This window comes from Mesoplodon densirostris, chromosome 16 (assembly GCF_025265405.1).
Source record: "Mesoplodon densirostris isolate mMesDen1 chromosome 16, mMesDen1 primary haplotype, whole genome shotgun sequence".
Classification (NCBI taxonomy): Eukaryota; Metazoa; Chordata; class Mammalia; order Artiodactyla; family Ziphiidae; genus Mesoplodon; species Mesoplodon densirostris.
The window spans coordinates 29,406,219-29,426,429 of record NC_082676.1 but is presented as its reverse complement, the minus strand read 5'-3'; the positions used below and the strand labels follow the sequence as shown (position 1 = coordinate 29,426,429).

Below are 20,211 nucleotides of genomic sequence, written 5' to 3'. Positions count from 1 at the left end.
TTCAAAGCCCATTATGTGCTATCATCCTGCATTCATTCATTCATATGAATCCGTATTGAGCATCACTATGTGGTAGATGCTGAAACAGGAGCTGGTGATATAGCAGAAGACAAAATAGTCAGGTTTCCAGCCATACCAGAACTCACAGTCTAGTTTGTTGGGAAAGAATAAAGATTCAAGCAAATATCAGATTGTGATATGTACTTAGAAGGAAGGAAGCCAGTAGGGTCCTGAGACCCCTGGTCAGGCAGACTTGGGATGAAGTCAGCAGGACCTTCCCAGGCAGAGAAAGCATCCTGTGCAAAGTCCTTTAGGTATAAAAGAGCCTCCAATGACCCTTTCACCCTTGCTGTTGCCTGAACAAGCTGTGCCTTCCCCCATGCTGTTCCCTTGGCCATTTTGTACTTTGGCAGGCAGACAGCAACACGCTGTGCTGGGACTGTCTGCTTTCTTGCTCATCTTGTCCACTCTCCTACCTGGCACTTGGGGGGACCCACTAAATGCAAGAAGGAAGAGAGGGAGAAGGGCACAGCAGAGAAGTGTAGAAAGAGACAGACAGCAGGGTAACAGAGAGGGAAAGAGAGGGTGGAAGGGGAGTTCCCTGGGGCCTGGTCACTGGGTCTCTGTGGATCAGCCTCTCAGCTCCAGCCCCACAGCCACTGGATGTGCTGTCCTCTGCCTGGCTGGCTGGCCAGGCCCTGATCAGCAGGTGCTTGGTCTTCCCCGCTCACAGGCTGTAGTGGGCAGAATAGTGTCCCCTTAAATGGTATGTCCAAGTCCTAACCCCTGGTACCTGTGAATATAAACTTATTTGGAAATAGGGCCTTTGTACGTTAATTATCCTGGGATAAGATCTCCCTGGATTTATGGTGGGACCTAAAGTCAATGATTGATGTCATTGTAAGAGAAAGGAAATGGAGATTTGAGACACATAGGAGGAAAGAAGGCCGTGTGGAGGCAGAAATTGGAGTGATGCAGCCACAAGCCAAAGAATGCAGGGGCCATCAGCAGCTGGGAGAATCAAGGAAGGATTCTTCCCTAGAGCCTTTGGAGGGAGTATGGCCCTGCTAAACCTTGATTTTTAACTTCTGGCCTCTAGAACTGTGAGAGAATAACTTTCTGATGGTTTAAGCTGCTACATTTCTGGTAATTTGTTATGGAAGCCCTAAGAAGCTAACAGGCAGGCCCAGAGGCAGATGGCTGAACTGCCAACCTGGCTCCCCTGCAAACCCCTGGCACCAGCCTCTATCTTTCCTCTGTGTTTAGTGCCTCTGCCTGAAGGTTAGCGGGGGAAGCTGCCTTCCTCCACTCTACTCTGAAGCCTGTTGCAGAAAGCCCACCTGAATCTGAGGACGGCCAGTGCGTTTTTTGTACACAGTTTCCTTTGCTTGGAAGGTTGGTTCCTCTTTGTTCAGCATCCAGGCTGACTCAGGGGTAGGGGCAAAGCACATTGTCCCCAAGGGCTCTGAATCTGCTCTATCATGTATCCTCCTTCAGTGGATGGAGCAAGCAGACAGGCCCTGCCATTTCATCCACAGAATGGGATGCCCGTGGCTTGGATGAACAGCACTGCTTATAGTGAATCTGGAATCAAGATGCATAGGGTCCTCTCCTGGAATGCCTTCCCAGCCCTTCATCTCCTGCTAAATCTACTCCCTTCAGGATCCCTTCCCAGGGGATGTTCTTCTTGCCCTCTCCTCCCTGGCTGGTTAGCAACCTGTCCTCTGTGCTTCCTCAGCCTTCTGGCCTCCCCAACACAGTGCAGCTGATCACCCTGTACCTTCCTGACGCTGTCTGCTCACCAGATGGTGAATCCTCTGGGCACTTCTCTTTCTCTCCTGCCTCTAAATCATGCCTGACACTTAGGGCCGCTTTATTTCTCGAGCACATAAAAGAACCTGGCACGGTACATGGCACATTGTGGGCACTCATGGAAGAGAGAAGCAGTCTAGCAGAGTGGAGAGGCAGAGGCTCTGAGATTACACAGAGGCTCTGGTTAGCATTCCAGCTCTTCTAGGTTTTGGAAACTTGGGGAAGTTACTTAACCTTCCTATGCTTCAACTTGCTTATGTAAGACGGGATTTTTATGATATTAAATGAAATAATGTGCAGACATTGCTTATCACCATGCTTAACAATATTTAGATGCTATTATTATTATTAACCTAGATGTAAAATCACTTGCCCCACAGTGGGCAATCAACTGTAGATAATATTATAATTAGATAGTGCAGCCAAGAGTAAAGGAAGAGCATGGGCTCCGGAGCCAGACTCGCTACTCACTGGTTGTGCCCCTTCACTGAGTCCACTTCCCTCTGTGCACCTCTACTTTTTCCTCTATCAAATAAGTGTTATACCAGCCTCTACCTTACAAGCTTATGGGAACTGCTTTGTAAGCATTTGTTAAATAATAGAATTAAATAACATGTGAACACGGCCAGCCCACAGTGGGACTCAGCAGTGGTGACTACTGTTATTGGCATCTTGTAACAGGATGTTGATTTCTCATGTGGCCATGGCTAAAGCTTAGGATAAGAGACCCCAAAGACCCCGTATTCTAAGTTTTAGAAACTCCCAGCAGATGGGACCAGGCATCAACCTGAAGGACTTATGAGAGAAGTAGCAGTTTGGAAGAGGCCTTACCACCTACCACCCCTCACTGCCCACCCTGAGACAGTGAAGAAGAGAAGGTCATCAACATCAAGGGCCATGTTCCTAGAGAAGGGACTGGGGGACCGTGTGTGTGTGTGTGTGTGTGTGTGTGTGTGTGTGTGTGTGTGTGTGTTAGGGGGTGTTTAAAAGAATCAATGTTAAAGTTTAGGGGTGCCTGCAGGAAGGAGTTGGCCGGTAAAGACTGGCAGAGTGCCTACAGGAAGGGGAAGCTGGCATTTCATCCTTGTGGGAGGTCTGCTTATTGAGCTGTGTGTTCCCTGAGCACAGAGGGGAGAACTGAAGGGAGATGGCAGGTGGGTAACAGCCCATCAAGAACTCTGCCCACCAGCTTTGGAGGGGGCCACAGCATCTAGATGAGTGTGAGGGCCACAACCTTGCAAACCCCCTCCAGAATCTGGGGACAAAAACTTCCATGCATCAGAGGGAAGCTGTGTGACTGCCAGTAGGGTGGGAGGGGCTCCACTGCAAGGTGGGGGCAATGTCTCAAGAAATCAGCAGTGCCTGGGGACAGCACAGGAGTGAGTCCCAAGGTAGCAGGCTGTAACGGAGCCACCACCCGTCCTCCCTGAGCTATGGAGTAACCAGGGAAGCAGGACCCGCCTGCCTTAGGGCACTGAATCCTCGCCCCCTGAAGTCAAAGGCATTTCCACTCTTCTGTCCTCCTCCTTCTTGGCCTAATACACCAGAAGACTTAGACTGGTGTTCTCAACATTGGCTGCGCATTGGAATCGCCTGTAGTACCTAGTGTCTGAGGACACACGCTCCCGGCTTCATCCTCATTCCAGAGCCAGGTGATGTAGTCCACGTTGACCTCCGCAAACACAGAAGGACTGTCGTGGGCCAGGTGCACGTCGCCCTCGCGGATGGCAGTGACCGAGGCCAGGCCGCACTGGAACACGCCTGAGCAGGATGGGTGGGCATGAGCAGCTCCAGGGGAGCAAAAGCGGGGGTCTGGGACCCGTCCCCCTAAGCCCATACTTTCGCTCTCCTCCCTGGGGGTGGCATCCAGAACCTGCCAACCATTGTAAGAGGGGCCCAGGTCCTGCCGGACAAACCAGCTCTCATTCCAGACATGGAAATTCCTGCCACAGAGAGAGGAGGGGGCAGGGTGGCCTCCGGTGAGCAGAGAGGCGCTCCCGGAGAGGGAAAGTTCCTGCTGCCAGCCAGGCCCTGGGCCCTGCCCTGTGGCTGAATTTTGTGAACCGTTCATCAACTGTATTGATAGAGCACCTAGCATTCATATACGTACAGGCAGACCTTTTTAAATTGCACTTCACTTATTCCACTTTGTAGATATTGCGTTTTTTACAAATTGAGAGTTTATGGCAACCCTTCCTTAAGTAAGTCTATCTGCCCTGTTTTCCCAGTAGCATTTGCTCACTTCATATCTCTCTGTGTCACATTTGGTAACTCTTGCAATATTTCAAACGTTTTCATTATTATTGTATTTGTTATAGTGATCTGTGATGAGTGACCTTTGATGTTAATAGTACAACACACTGAAGGCTCAAATGGTAGTTATCATTTAGCAATGAAGTATTTAAAAATTAAGGTATGTACATAGTTTTTTAGACATAATACTATTGCACGCTTATTAGACTATAGTATAATGTAAACATAACTTTTATATGCTCTTTTGGATTAAAAATTCATGTGACTCACTTTACTGTGATATTTGCTTTATTGAAGTGGTCTGGAACTGAACTGGCACTATCTCCAAAGTCTGCCTGTATGTATAAATATACGTGTGTATGTATATATATCTATATATCTATATCTATATATATCTAGAACCTGTTGTTCAAGGTCTATAAATACAACAGCAAATAAGACGGAAGATCCTTGTTCTCATGCAGCTTACATTCTAATAAAGGAGACAGATAGGGAGACAGGCAAAATTAAGTAAGCAGATAAATAAAACAATAAAGTAACAATAAATAATAATAAATAAACAAATAAATAAAACAATAAAGTAATAATAAATACTGTGAAGAAAGAGAGGAGCTTGAGTTAGGGAATAACTGCTGGAGACCTACTCTAGGTAAATGACATCTAAGATGAGACTTAAAGTGGAAAGAATTAGCCATAGGAAGAGTGAAGGGAATGGTGTTCCAGACAGAAGGAGCAGCATGTGCAAAGGCTCTTGAGACAAGAAAATATTTAGTGTGTTCAAGGAACAGAAAGTATATCTCTGGGCTACGGCAAGCACGGGGGTAGGTAGGTTTCGTATTATGCAGAGTTCTGTAGGCCTTGGTTTAGGCTTTAAGTCTCTTATGTTAAAGATGAGAATATGAAATTAGGAAAAATGACATCATTTGCACAAGGTCACACAGTAAGGAAGCAACAGAGAGAAACGCTTCTTGGCCTGGGTTGGCATCTTTACTCTGGCCTCCAAATTCTTCTTTGGGAAAATATTGTGAAAAGCATTGGGGGTGAAAGGGAGAATATGGTTAACCTGTATGGTGACAGAGATCCCCAAAACAAAAAGAAGGGTCTGTCCGTTCTGCATAAAGAGAAGAAGGCAATTTTTTTTTGGAGCTCCTGTATCCACAAGGCTTCCATGAATAACCTTGTCTGAATGTCTTTTCATATATGTGCAAGTTGCCAAGAAAAGCCGACTTTCTAAAGAGCAGGGGAATAGTGAAGAGCACGTAGTACAGAAGGAAACACAGCCGGCCTCAGCAGCCCTCTTCTTAAGAATGTCCTTCAGCCACGCCCAGGGGAACGTGCCCAGGATCCCTTCCCCCGAAGCTGGTGTCCAGCCTCAGACCATCTCTCTGCCTCTCTTCTCCCCTTTCCTTCTCCTCTTTTTGGTTTTCTAAAAGCCTTGTTTGTAAAGGCAAATATTTGGTCCAGCCATGTGAGGTGGTTAGATAAACACTGGTTTTGCTGTACAATTGAAAGACAGGACAGGTTTGTAACTTCTCTTCCACTCACCAGCTGTGTGGCCTTAGACAAGTTACTTAACCTCTCTGTGCCTTGGTTTCCTCATCTGCAAAATAGAGATAATAATACTAGCTTGCTTACAAGGTTGTTTGGAGGAATGAATTAGTACACAGGTACACCTTGGAGATATTGTGGATTAGGTTCCAGACCACTACATGTGGATAAAATGTGGATACAGCAATAAAGCAAGTCACACAAACTTTTTTGGTTTCCCAGTGCATATAAAAGTTAGGCTAACAGTATGCTGTAATCTATTAAGTGTGCAATAGCATTACGTCTAAAAAAACAATGTACATACTTTAATGAAGCTGTTGGAAAAATGATGCCAATAGACTTGCTTGCCACAAGATTGCCACAAACCTTCAATTTGTAAAAAAAATGCAATGTCTGTGAAGCACAATAAAAAGGAGAGTAATAAAATGAGGTCAGCCTGCATGTGCAGCACAACTGGGCCTGGCATACATGAGGTGCTCACTGGGCACGGTGTTACTACTTTTTAAACACTATAGAAAATAAGGGGACTTCCCTGGTGGTGCATTGATTAAGAATCCACCTGCCAATGCAGAGGATACAGGTTCGAGCCCTGGTGGAGGAAGATCCCACGTGCCGCGGAGCAACTAAGCCCGTGCACCACGACTACTTAGCCTGCGCTCTAGAGCCCATGAGCCACAATTACTGAGCCTGTGCGCCACAACTACTGAAGCCCGTGTGTCTAGAGCCTGTGCTCTGCAAAAAGAGAAGCCACCTCAATGAGAAGCCCGCGCACTGCAATGGAGTAGCCCCCGCTTACCACAACTAGAGAAAGCCCACGTGCAGCAACGAAGACCCAATGCAACCAAAAAATAATTAATTAATTAATTAATTAAGAAAAAAAAGAAAGGAAACCTTGTATGTACCGATATGGAATTGTTTCATGTAGAGCAAAATGAACAGTTTACATTATGCTGCCGATATTAAGTGAGGGGAAGTGGGGGTGTGTTAGGATTGTGCATACGTGTGCTCCTGTAGCTGCAGGGCTTCTCTCTGGTGTTGTGTCCAGAAGGAGGATGGGGTTGCTGGCAATGGAGAGAGGGAGACTTACACTGTAGCCCATTCTGTACCTTTTGAATATTAAAGCACGTGAATGTATCTCCTACTTTAAAAAATAAAATCAAAATGGATTTTGTAAAGCTTTGTGCAAAGAGTTTTGTTTGAGCTGAGAAAGGAGCTTGTTTCCCACCTGAGACACAGCTCAGTGCACAGGAAGCTGACAGACAACAGGAGCGGAACACAGAGGTAACTCTGCAGGGGCGGGTCTTGACCCCACCTGCAAGTCACAGGTGTCTAGGGGAGGGCTCATAGCCCTGCAGAGCGGAGAGCCGGGGGTACAAGGCTGTCAAATCCTGAGACCCCCTCTTGGCTTCTGAGTCATGTGTCCAAAGACCCCTGTATCTCAGAAGAGGTGTCACCCTGCCCAGGACCAACCCCTCTGCTGGGCACCTGTCACCCCTTCCAGAACCGGCTCAGACTCAGTGGAGCTGAGCTCCATCTGGGAGGGCCTCAGGGCGCCCCTGGGAGCCGGCGGCTGAGGACCCACCACATGCTGTCCTCCATCAAGTCCTCCAGCGTCCGCCCGAAGGGGTCCACGTATTTGTCCACACTCAGGTTCCTGCCCCTGTCATGCTCCAAGTTAAATTTGGACACAACCCGTGTCGCTATCCCCAAGCACCCAAGGAGTGAAGAGCAGGATGCTTGAAAGACTCCAGGACAGGCCGGGACCCCAGACTCAGGGAGGGGTGGTGTGGCCTCCCCTAGCAGGCCGCCTGCCTCAGGTCTAGCCACAGCCCCCTCCCTGTCTTTGGCAGGGCCAACTCTCATCTCCACTCTGAGAAACACCTCCATCTCCTGTACATTCTCTCAGGGGACTTCTAGAGTCACTGCCACCAGCCCCATTTGAATAGATGGGCGCTGAGGCTGGCAGGACCTTGGAAGCCATATAATAACCCTATAATAGCCATAATAGCCTGTAGGGACTGAGGACCCAGGACCACAAGACTCACTCAAGGGCACTCAATGGGCTTGAGAGGTGGGACTCCTGTAAAATAAAAGACCAAAAGTCACATAAATGAGGGATCTGGTTTCTCTTTTCATTACCCAGACTTCTATTTCCCCCATCACTAATAAAGAAAGATGTTTTTGTGGGGGGTGAGGGATGCCTATGCAAATATATGGAAACAAATGCAAACTGAGCTGACTAGGGGTTGGGGAACTTCTTTCCCAGGGTACCTGTACACATGACTCCAGCAAAGACCCAGCACTGGCCATATCTGACTGGCTTGAACCTGCCCTTGAACGACTTGTGCAGAATGGCCACGCTGCCACGCCAGTGCCGTGGGCTGGTGCCGCCACCGTACTTGTCCTGCCACTGGCCTTGTACCATGCCCTGGTCGTTGTTGCTGTTCATCTGGGCAGAGGAGGCCAAAAGTCCACCACCAGGCAGGACTTCCCTCTTCAGGAACATTGCCATCGTAAAATCATCTCCAACTTTGGGTCACCCATTTATTTGGGGCCACCCCTTGTTTTTAAATTGTCTGAAAATTGGGGCCATCTGCTGTCTTAAAATACCTACTTTTTGGTACCATTTATCATTTTCAGTTACCTTTCATTGGGATGCTCTATTGCTGAAAATCATATTCAGTTTTAGAGCATTTCTTGTTTTAAGTAATCTGTTTTTTGGGACTGTTGGTGGTAATGATAGTTGTAGAGACGCTTAACATTCATTAAATGTTTACTGTGTGCCACACACTATTCTAAGGGCTTAGCATGCATTATATTAATCTATATTAATCTATATTAGTCTATGATGTAGGTTCTATTATTTCCTTTTTTTTTCAGATGAGGAAACTGAGATTCATAGAGGTTAGGGAACTTGCTCAAATCGCACAGCAAGTTAGCAAAAGGGGTTCAGGAGTTCAGGACTTTGACTTGGGAGCCTGTACCGCTATCCCACAGGGTTGTACCACTCTACTGTTTGGGACTGGTCACTGCTTTTGATTCTCTGTGCTCCAACATCTCTCTGAAGTCTTGAGGAATTGAAAGTATCAAATATGAAAAAAACAGCTTTGCCCATTTTTGGAATCACAGTTACCCACCCACTGATCTTAACACCTACTTGCTATAGAGAGAGCTAGTAGGCCCTCTGGCTACCTTCTGAGGAGGAAGCACTGACATGTAATAGATTAAAGATGGCACTCCTCTCATAGCGAGGTGGTTCTGTGTACCCTCTCCCTGAATCTCGGTTGGCCTGTGACTGCTTTGATTAATGACCATGGTGGAAGTGATGCTGTGCCTGTTTCCAGGCCCAGGCTTTATGAGACGGGCAGCTTCCACTTAATTTTAGAATAATCGCTTGGGGAGAAACCAGCTGCCTTATCTGATTACCCTGAGACTGCCATGCTGTGAGGAAGCCCAACTTAGCCATGTGGAAAGGCTGCGTGGAGACACAGAGTGATGACTGGCCAGACCCAGCTCTTCCAACCACCCCAGCCCAGGGGCCAGACATGAGAGTGAGCAAGCCACCTGGGCATTCCACTTCCAGCAGACACAGCATGGAAGAGAACCAAGGAAACATTGACTGCTGGAACCAATGCCCTAGATATGTGGTCCCGTCAAATCATCCCAGACATCTGCAGCCATTCAGACACACCCAGCTGAAGCAGCTTGGAACAGAGGTGTTCTGTCCTCACGTTGCCCTGAACAACTCCATGATTTGCAAAGTTGTCAGCACAGTAAATGGCCGTTTTATACCACTGAGTTTTGGGGTGATTTGTTATGCGGCAATAGAGAATTAAAACAAGAGGTGATAGGAAAAATCTTAGGGTGTGGCCCTGGAGTTGGCCCGGGGACCCACGAGGGAGTGTGCATGCAGGGATAGCAGGGCTCCTTACCATGGCGCTGATGGCTTCAGTGACGTAGATGGGTTCGTAGCGGTGGGACACTTTGGTGGTGGCTGGGTCATCTTGGTGACTAGGGCTTCAGTCCAGGATGCAGAAGCAGATGTTCAGGATGTCCTCCTCAAACTATCCCCAGAGAAGCTGCTCTTAGAGACCAGAGCCACACCTACACTTCAGACCCTCTCACGACCCTCCCATAGTCAGTCACTGTATTGTGCAGGGAGTTTGCCTACCCCCTTGCCCACCCCTCCACCCCCCTCCAGGGACACAATAGAGCACACCCAAGTCTCAAAAACCTTCTTTCAAAGAGTCACTGGGAACCAGAAGCTCAGCCTTAATCACCTCCCTCCCCTGTTCAGTAGGCCCATGGCTCCCCATGAACCACAGTAAAGTTCATGATAAACTGACACTCTGGAGCCACATTGATCCCACTTGTTTACATAATGTTTTCAAATGACTTAGTTGACAACATTTAAAAACTGGGGGATTTTCACATACAAATTAAGATTTCTGGTCTTTGAAAATTGGGAAGGTCTGGGAACCCTGGGCTCACTTTCTATGTGGCAATAAGAAGTGGGTGCTGAGATGGGGTTACCCTTAGATGGACCTTAAACTGTCTAGTATATCATCCCTGCCCAGCCCCTGAGCCCCAGATGCTTTCAACGCCCAGCTCCTCAGCCTGACAGTCAAGGCTCTCGACTTGCCCGGAGCCCGGGCAGACAGAGCTCCTCTACAGAACCTCCACTACTCTCTGGCTCCCCTTCTCCACTGCTCTGTCTGCTCTTCCCTCTGCCTGTCCAGATCCTGCCCGACTTTGGGGGCTCCAGCCCAATATCATGAAGGCTTCTGCAATCCCTGAGGTGGAGTTTCCCTTCATGCCCTTCTGAACTCCCTCTGCTCCCATCTCTACCTTTCCGACCGCCTCCGCCCCCTCCCACAACATCACACCCTGTATTATAGCTACTTATCTAAGCCAGTGACTCTCAAAATGTGGTTCCAGGCCAGCGACGGCAGCAGCACCTGGTAACTTGTTAGAAATACAGACTCTCAGGCCCCACCTCAGACCTAGTGAATCAGCAACTTGGGGAGTTGGGGCCCAGCCATTTGTGTGTTTTAACGAGCCCTTGGTGGCCTTCTGGTGCACACTCAAGATTGAGAGCCCCTGATCTAAGCTATTTATTTGTACCCAATGTACCACCCCTTCCCAAGGACCCAGAACAACTAGTAGTAGAGACTGGAGAAGTGGACTTGGTCTAAGAGTCAACCCATCTTGTCCCTCCTGGGAAGAAGAGGGCAGACAGAAAGGCTCCTGCGCTGACTTTTCTCATCTCCCCAGCCCCCCTTCTGTCTCTTATGCCTCTCAGTCCCCCTCCTGGCCTGGGCCCCTGGAGACCTGCCCAAAGTTCCAGCCTTGGGCTCAGATGTGCTTCTCTACTCCTCGGAAGATGATCCCGCTGTCGTTGAGCATGTACGTACTCCTGTCTCTCTTCCTCTGTGGCCAGAAACACATCATCCTCTGAAAGGCAGTGGTCGGGCCTGGCGTGGGCAGGGACTCTGGCCTCATTGGCCTGGGGAAAGGGCTACACCAGGGCTCAGCTGCAGGATGCCGCCTAGAGGCTGCTGGAGCAGGAGAGGTCAAGAGGGGTTTGCCGGCTCCCAGGCTGCCTCCCGGCCAAGCCCTACTCCACCTGGACAGTCTTTCCCCAGGCAGGGACCACCCCCAACCCAGCCCCAGACGGAGGGAATTTAGAAGTCCTGATGCTTTCGAGTGACCTGACTTAATGACAATGGAAGGCTCATATCTCTTAAACATTAATAAGAATACTGATCCAGGCTACTGCTTACTGACTTACCCCTTAGTAAGAATACTGACCTCAGTACTCCTTAAGATGTGCCTTGCATATTACAAACATTAGCTCTATAGTTTCTCACCATAACACTAAGAGGTAGGCACTGTTATTCCCATATTACAGGTGAGGAACTAAGACTCAGAGGGAAGCAACTTAGCAAAGCTGGGACTAAACCAAGGCTGTCTGGCTGCTGAAACCTGGCTCTTACCCAATCCTAGGCCTTTCCTGCCATCAGGCTCCCTCCTTGCCCACTGGCCTCTATACATCAGAACCCACTAATACCTACCCCTCTGTCACGGCAGGTTTGGAACATCTGCTACCAGCTTCCTCTGTCCCATGCCTGTCTCCTCCTGGGCCTGCTCTTGCCAAGCTCTTGGCATTCATCTCCCTGTCCCTAACTTGCCTCCCAGGCCTTCCTGAAGGACAGCTTCCAGGAAAACCTCAGCCTTGGACTCAGGAGCTCCTATCTGGGCACCATGGGTTGAAAAGCAGAACAAACTCACCCAGCTTCTGGTTACTGTGTTTGCGGTGAGAGGAAACCTTGGTGCTCAGCTGGTAGCAGCCAATGACAGCATCAGGAGGGTTGGTGAGGCTGATGGTCATGGTGTTCTCCATCTGAGCCTCCTTCACTGCCATCCAGGCATTGCTCTCCTCCAGCTCTGATGTCTGGAACACAGCTTTGGTGCAGAGGGCCTCAGAAGCCTGGGGTCCTGGCAGAGAGGAGAGGGAATCAGGAGACCCAGCCACCCCCAGGAAGCTCAGCTCTGGAGAAAGGGAAAAGCTACAGACCTGGTAGACCAACCCTGAGCTGCTGGGACCCTGCTGTGGGGAAGGACCTGACCAAGATGCAAGAGGGCCAGCAGTAGAGAGGGGTCCACTTCAGCTGTCCTGACTTCCACCCACTTTCTGGATCAAGGAGGAAGTGAAAGCACTCTTTGAAACCAAAGTGTGCCTTCTGTCTGATCAGCAAATGAAAGCATGGGCTCCAAAAGTGCCTGATGAATTTCCATACCCATCCAGAGCCCTGGATTTCTTGGTGTGCCTAGGATTCCAGAGTTGTCATCTCATCTGTCCCACTGCCTGCTGGCAGCACCTTCCAACCATCCCCAGAAAGCTGTCATCAAAAGCCTCCAGGAGCCTGAACAAAGATGGTGGAGTAGGAGGACGTGCTCTCACTCCTTCTAGCGAGAACACCAGAATCAAAACTAGGGGCTGGACAATCATTGACAGGAAGACACTGGAAATCACCAAAAAAGATACCCCACAACCAAAGACATATGAGAAGCCATAATGAGACGGTAGGAGGGGTGCAATCACAACAAAATCTAATCCCATAACTGCTGGGTGGTTGATTCACAGACTGGAGAACACTTATACCACAGAAGTACACCCACTGGAGTGAAGGTTCTGAGCCCCACGTCAGGCTGCCCAACCTGGGGGTCCGGCAACAGGAAGAGGAATTCCTAGAGAATCAGACTTTGAAAGCTAGCGGGATTTGACTGCAGGACATCGACAGGACTGGGTGAAACAGAGACTCCACTCTTGGAGGGCAGACACAAAATAGTGTGCACATCAGGACCCAGGGGAACACCAGTGACCCCAGGAGAGACTGAACCAGACCTACCTGATAGTGTTAGAGGGTCTCCTGCAGAGGCGGGGGTGGCTGTGGCTCACCATGGGAACAAGGACACTGGCAGCAGAAGTTCTGGGAAGTACTCCTTGGCATGAGCCCTCCCAGAGTCCGCCATTGGCCCCACCAAAGACCCCAGGTAGGGTCCAGTGTTGGGTTCCCTCAGGCCCAACAACCAACAACAGGGAACCCATCCCACTCATCAGCAGTCAAGTGGATTAAAGTTTTACTGAGCTCTGCCCACCAGCACAGCAGTCAACTCCACCCACCACCAGTCCCTCCCATAAGGAGACCTGCACAAGCCCCTTAGATAGCCTCATCCACCAGAGGACAGACAGCAGAAGCAAGAAGAACCACAGTGCTGCAGCCTGTGGAACAAAAACCACATTCACAGAAAGATAGACAAGATGAAAAGGCAGAGGGTTATGTACCAGATGAAGTAAGAAGATAAAACCCCAGAAAAACAGCTCAATGAGGTAGAGATAGGCAAGCTTCCAGAAAAAGAATTCAGAATAATGATAGTGAAGATGAAACAGGACCTTGGAAAAACAATGGAGGCAAAGATGGAGAAGACGCAAGAACTGTTTAACAAAGACCTAGAAGAATTAAAGAACAAACAAACAGAGATGAACAATACAATAACTGAAATGAAAACTACACAAGAAGGAATCAATAGCAGAACAACTGAGGCAGAAGAACGGAAAAGTGACCTGGAAGACAGAATGGAGGAATTCACTGCTGCAGAACAGAATAAATAAAAAAGAATGAAAAGAAATGAAGACAGCCTAAGAGACCTCTGGGAAAACATTAAACACAACAACGTTCACATTATAGTGGTCCCAGAAGGAGAAGAGAGAGAGAAATGAACCGAGAAAATATTTGAAGAGATTATAGTCGAAAATTTCCCTAACACAGGAAAGGAAATAGCCACCCAAGTCCAGGAAGTGCAGTGAGTCACATACAGGATAAACCCAAGGATAACACACCGAGACACATAGTAATCAAATTGGCAAAAATTAAAGAGAAAGAAAAATTATTGAAAGCAGCAAGGGATAAATGACAAATAACATACAAGGGAACTCCCATAAGGTTAACAGCTGATTTCTCAGCAGAAACTCTACAAGCCAGAAGGGAGTGGCATGCTATACTTAAAGTGATGAAAGGGAAGAACGTACAACCAAGATTACTCTACCTGGCAAGGATCTCATTCAGATTCGATGCAGAAATCAAAAGCTTTACAGACAAGCAAAAGTTAAGAGAATTCAGCACCACCAAACCAGCTCTACAACAAATGCTAAAGGACCTTCTCTAAGTGGGAAATACAAGAGAAGAAAAGGACCTACAGAAACAAACCCCAAAACAATTAAGAAAATGGTCATAGGAACATACATATTGATGGATTAAATGCTCCAACCAAAACACAGTCTTGCTGAATGGATACAAAAACAAGACCCATATATATGCTGTCTACAAGAGACCCACTTCAGACCTAGGGACACATACAGACTGAAAGTGAGGGAATGGAAAAAGATATTCCATGCAAATGGAAATCAAAAGAAAGCTGTAGTAGCAATACCCATATCAGATAAAATAGACGTTAAAATAAAAAATGTTACAAGAGGCAAGGAAGGACACTACATAATGATCAAGGGATCAATCCAAGAAGAAGCTATAACAATTATAAATATATATGCACCCAACATAGGAGCACATCAATACATAAGGCAACTGCTAACAGCTATAAAAGAGGAAGTTGAGAGTAACCCAATAATAGTGGGGGACATTAACACCTCACTTACACCAAAAGACAGATTATCCAAAATAAAAATAAATAAGGAAACAGAAGCTTTAAATGACACAATAGACCAGATAGATTTAATTGATATTTATAGGGCATTCCATCCAGAAACAGCAGATTACACTTTCTTCTCAAGTGTGCATGGAACATTCTCCAGGATAGATCACATCTTGGGTCACAAATCAAGCCTCAGTAAATTTAGGAAAATTGAAATCATATCAAGCATCTTTTCGGAAAACAACGCTATGAGATTACAAATGAATTACAGGGAAAAAAACGTAAAAAACACTAACACATGGAGGCTAAACACTACGTTACTAAAGAACCAAGAAATCACTGAAGAAATCAAAGAGGAAATCAAAAAATACCTAGAGACAAATGACAGTGAACATACAACGATCCAAAACCTATGGGATGCAGCAAAAGCAGTTCTAAGAGGGAAGTTTATAGCTATACAAGCCTACCTCAAGAAACAAGAAAAATCTCAAATAAACAATCTAACTTTACACTTAAAAGAACTAGAGAAAGAAGAACAATCAAAACCCAAAGTGAGCAGAAGGAAAGAAATCATAAAGATCAGAGCAGAAATAAATGAAATAGAAACAAAGAAAACAACAGCAAAGATCAATAAAACTAAAAGCTGGTTCTTTGAGAAGATAAACAAAATTGATAAAACATTAGCCAGACTCCTCAAGAAAAAGAGGGAGAGGACTCAAATCAATAAAATTACAAATGAAAAAGAAGTTACAACAGACACCACAGGAATACAGAGCATCCTAAGAGACTACTACAAGTAACTGTATGCCAATAAAATGGACAACCTGGAAGAAATGGACAAATTCTTAGAAAGGTATAACCTTCCAAGACTGAACCAGGAAGAAACAGAAAATATGAATAGACCAATCACAAGTAATGAAATTGAAACTGTGATTAAAAATCTTCCAACAAGCAGAAGTCCAGAACCAGAAGGCTTCACAGGTGAATTCTATCAAACATTTAGAGATGACTTAACACCCATCTTTCTCAAACTCTTCCAAAATATTGCAGAGGAAGGAACACTCCCAAACTCATTGTATGAGACCACCATCACGCTGATACCCAAAGCAGAAAAAGATACTACAAAAAGAGAAAATTACAGACCAATATCACTGATGAATATAGATGCAAAAATCCTCAACAAAATACTAGAAAACAGAATCCAGCAACACATTAAAAGGATTATACACCATGATCAAGTGGGATTTATCCCAGGGATGCAAGGATTCTTCAATATATGCAAATGAATCAATGTGATACACCATAGTAACAAATTGAAGAATAAAAACCATATGATCATATCAATAGATGCAGAAAAAGCTTTTGACAAAAGTCAACACCAATTTATGATAAAAACTCTCCAGAAGTGGGCATAGAGGGAACCCACCTCAACATAACAAAGGGCATATATGACAAACCCACAGCAAACATCATTCTCAATGGTGAAAAACTGAAAGCATTTCCTCTAAGATCACGAACAAGACAAGGATATCCTCTCTCACCACTATTTTTCAACATAGTTTTGGAAGTCCTAGCCATGGCAGTCAGAGAAGAAAAAGAAATAAAAGGGATACAAATTGGAAAAGAAGAAGTAAAACTGTCACTCTTTGCAGATGACATGATACTATACATAGACAATCCTAAAGATCCCACCAGAAAACTACTAGAGCTAACCAATGAATTTGGTAAAGTTGCAGGATACAAAGTTAATGCACAGAAATCTCTTGCATTCCTATACACTAATGATGAAATATCTGAAAGAGAAATTAAGGAAACACTCCCATTTACCATTGCAACAAAAAGAATAAAATATCTAGGGCCTCCCTGGTGGCGCAGTGGTTGAGAGTCCGCCTGCCGATGCAGGGGACACGGGTTCGTGCCCCGATCCCGGAGGATCCCACATGCCGTGGAGCGGCTGGGCCCGTGAGCCATGGCTGCGGAGCCTGTGTGTCCGGAGCCTGTGCTCCGCAACGGGAGAGGCCACAGCAGTGAGAGGCCCGCGTACAGCAAAAAAAAAAAAAAAAAAAAAAAAAAAAAAAAAAAAAGAATAAAATATCTAGGAATAAAAATGCCTAGGTAGGGCCTCCCTGGTGGCGCAAGTGGTTGAGAGTCCGCCTGCCGATGCAGGGGATACGGGTTCGTGCCCCGGTCTGGGAGGATCCCATATGCCGCGGAGCGGCTGGGCCCGTGAGCCATGGCCGCTGAGCCTGCGCGTCCGGAGCCTGCGCGTCCGGAGCCTGTGCTCCGCGACGGGGGAGGCCACAACAGTGAGAGGCCCGCATACCGCAAAAAGGAAAAAAAAAAAAAAAATGCCTAGGTAGACAAAAGAGCCATATGCAGAAAACTATAAGACAGTGATGAAAGAAATTAAAGATGATACCAACAGATGGAGAGATATACCATGTTCTTGATTAGAAGAATCAATATTGTGAAAAGGACTATACTACCCAAAGCAATCTACAGATTCAATGTAATCCCTATCAAATTATCAGTAGCATTTTTTACAGAACTAGAACAAAAAATCTTAAAATTTGTATGGAGACACAAAAGACCCCGCATAGTCAAAGCAATCTTGAGGAGAAAAAAGTGGAACTGGAGGAATCAGAGTCCCTGACTTCAGACTATACTACAAAGCTACAGTAATGAAGACAATATGGTACTGGCACAAAAACAGAAACATAGATCAATGGAACAAGATAGAAAGCCCAGAGGTAAACCCACACACCTATGGTCAACTAATCTATGACAAAGGAGACAAAGATATACAATGGAGAAAAGAGAGTCTCTTCAATAAGTGGTGCTGGGAAAACTGGAAAGCTACATGTAAAAGAATGAAATTAGAACACTCCCTAACACCATAGGCAAAAAGAAACCCAAAATGGATTAGAGACCCAAATGTAAGACTGGACACTATAAAACTCTTAGAGGAAAACATAGGAAGAACACTCTTTGACATAAATCACAGCAAGATCTTCTTTGATCCACCTCTTACAGTAATGGAAATAAAAACAAAAATAAACAAATGGGACCTAATGAACGTTCAAAACTTTTGCACAGCAAAGGAAACCATAAACGAGACGAAAAGACAACCCTTAGAATGGGAGAAAATATTTGCAAACGAATCAATGGACAAAGGATTAATCTCCAAAATATATAAAGTGCTCATGCAGCTCAATATTAAAAAAACAAACACTCCAATCCAAAAATGGGCAGAAGACCTAAATAGACATTTCTCCAAAGAAGACATACAGATGGCCAAGAAGCACATGAAAAGCTGCTCAACATCACTAATTATTAGAGAAATGCAAATCAAAACTACAATGAGGTACCACATCACACCAGTTAGAATGGGCTTTATCTGAAAATGTACAAACAACAAATGCTGGAGAGGGTGTGGAGAAAAGGGAATCCTCCTGCACTGTTGGTAGGAATGTAAACTGATATAGCCACTATGGAGAGCATTATGGAGGTTCCTTAAAAAAATAAATATAGAATGACCATATGATACAGCAATCCCATTACTGGGCATATACCCAGAGAAAACCGCAATTCAAAAAGACACATGTACCCCAACATTCATTGCAGCACTATTTACAATAGCCAGGTCATGGAAGCAACATAAATGCCGATCAACAGATGAATGGATAAAGAAGATGTGGTAAGTATTTACAATGGAATATTACTCAGCCGTAAAATGAATGAAATTGGTCTTTTGTTGAGACGTGGATGGATCTAAAGACTGTCATACAGAGTGAAGTAAGTCAGAAAGAGAAAAACAAATATCATATATTAATGCTTATATATGGAACCTAGAAAAATGGTATAGATGAACCGGTTTGCAGGGCAGAAATTGAGACACAGATGTAGAGAACAAATGTGTGGACACCAAGGGGGGAAAGCCACGGCGGGTAGAGGTGGTGGTGTGATGAATTAGGAGATTGGGATTGACAGGTATACACTGATGTGTATAAAATTGATGACTAATAAGAACCTGCTGTATAGAAAAAAAAATGTGGTTTGTACCAGAATGATTACTGTGTGTTGCAGAGAGAGGGGGCTACTTCATAATTTTATACTGTTTTCCATAATTCCTTGGAATTTTCTTTCTAAAATAGATGAGTTTCTTTTAGGAATTCCAGAAAGCCTTTAGAGAAATATTCTTAAAATTGTTTGCTTTACAAATGTATGTTATTATTTTATTGAGAAATAAGATTAAAGTCATCTTTCTGATTTTAAGATAAAAAATAAAAATAAAAATCATGAAAAAAATGAATATATGTGTATGTATAACTGATTCACTTTGCTGCACAGCTGAAAGTCACACATTTACATAGTTGTAAATCAGCTATACCCCAATATAAAATAAAAATTAAATTTAGAAAAAAAAAGGACAGAATAGTGGAAATAACTGCCACAGAGCAGACTAAAGGAAAAAGAATTAAAAGAATTGAGGACAGTCTCAGAGACCTCTGGGACAACATTAAACACACTGACGTTCGAATTATAGGGGTCCAAGGAGAAGAAGAGAAAAAGAAAGGGACTGAGAAAATATTTGAAGAGATTATAGTCAAAAACTTCCCTAACATGGGAAAGGAAATAGTCAAGGCCAAGAAGCACAGAGAGTTCCATACAGGAGAAATCCAGGAAGAAACACTCCAAGACACATATTAATCAAACTATCAAAAATCAAATACAAAGAAAAAATATTAAAAGCAGCAAGGGAAAATCACCAAATAACATACGAGGGAATCCCCATATGGTTAACAGCTGATCTTTCAGCAGAAACTCTGCAGGCCAGAGGGGAGTGGCAGGACATATTTAAAGGGATGAAAGGGAAGAACCTCCAACCAAGATTACTGTACCCAGTAAGGATCTCATTCAGATTTGATGGAGAAATTAAAACCTTTACAGACAAGCAAGAGTTAAGAGAATTCAGCACCACTAAACCAGCTTTACAACAAATGCTAAAGGAACTTCTCTAGATGGGAAACACAAAAGGAGAAAAAAACCTACCAAAACAAACCGAAAACTATTAAAAAATGGTAATAGGAACATAAATATCAATAATTATCTTAAATGTAAATGGATTTAATGCTCCAACCAAAAGACACAGACAGGCTGAATGGTTACAAAAACAAGACCCATATATATGTGCTGTCTACATGAGACCCACTTCAGAGCTAGGAACACATACAAACTGAAAGTGAGGGGATGGAAAAAGATATTCCATGCAAACGGATATCAAAAGAAAGCTGGAGTAGAAATTTTCATATCACACAAAATAGACTTTAAAATACAGACTATTACAAGAGACAAAGAAGGACACTACATAATGATGAAGGGATC

At 45.1% G+C, this 20,211-nt stretch overlaps 1 protein-coding gene across 1 annotated transcript in view; it reads right to left on the bottom strand.

Moving 5' to 3' along the window:
- Positions 1-20,211, bottom strand: part of TGM6 (transglutaminase 6) — a 39,992-nt gene that overhangs the window by 8,445 nt on the left and 11,336 nt on the right. The window contains 10 exon segments of the mRNA XM_060079186.1: positions 3,415-3,442; positions 3,445-3,573; positions 3,652-3,755; positions 7,196-7,358; positions 7,885-8,062; positions 9,546-9,677; positions 10,945-11,019; positions 11,021-11,065; positions 11,855-12,111; positions 12,204-12,307. Of these exon segments, the coding sequence (XP_059935169.1) occupies positions 3,415-3,442; positions 3,445-3,573; positions 3,652-3,755; positions 7,196-7,358; positions 7,885-8,062; positions 9,546-9,677; positions 10,945-11,019; positions 11,021-11,065; positions 11,855-12,111; positions 12,204-12,307 (1,215 nt within the window).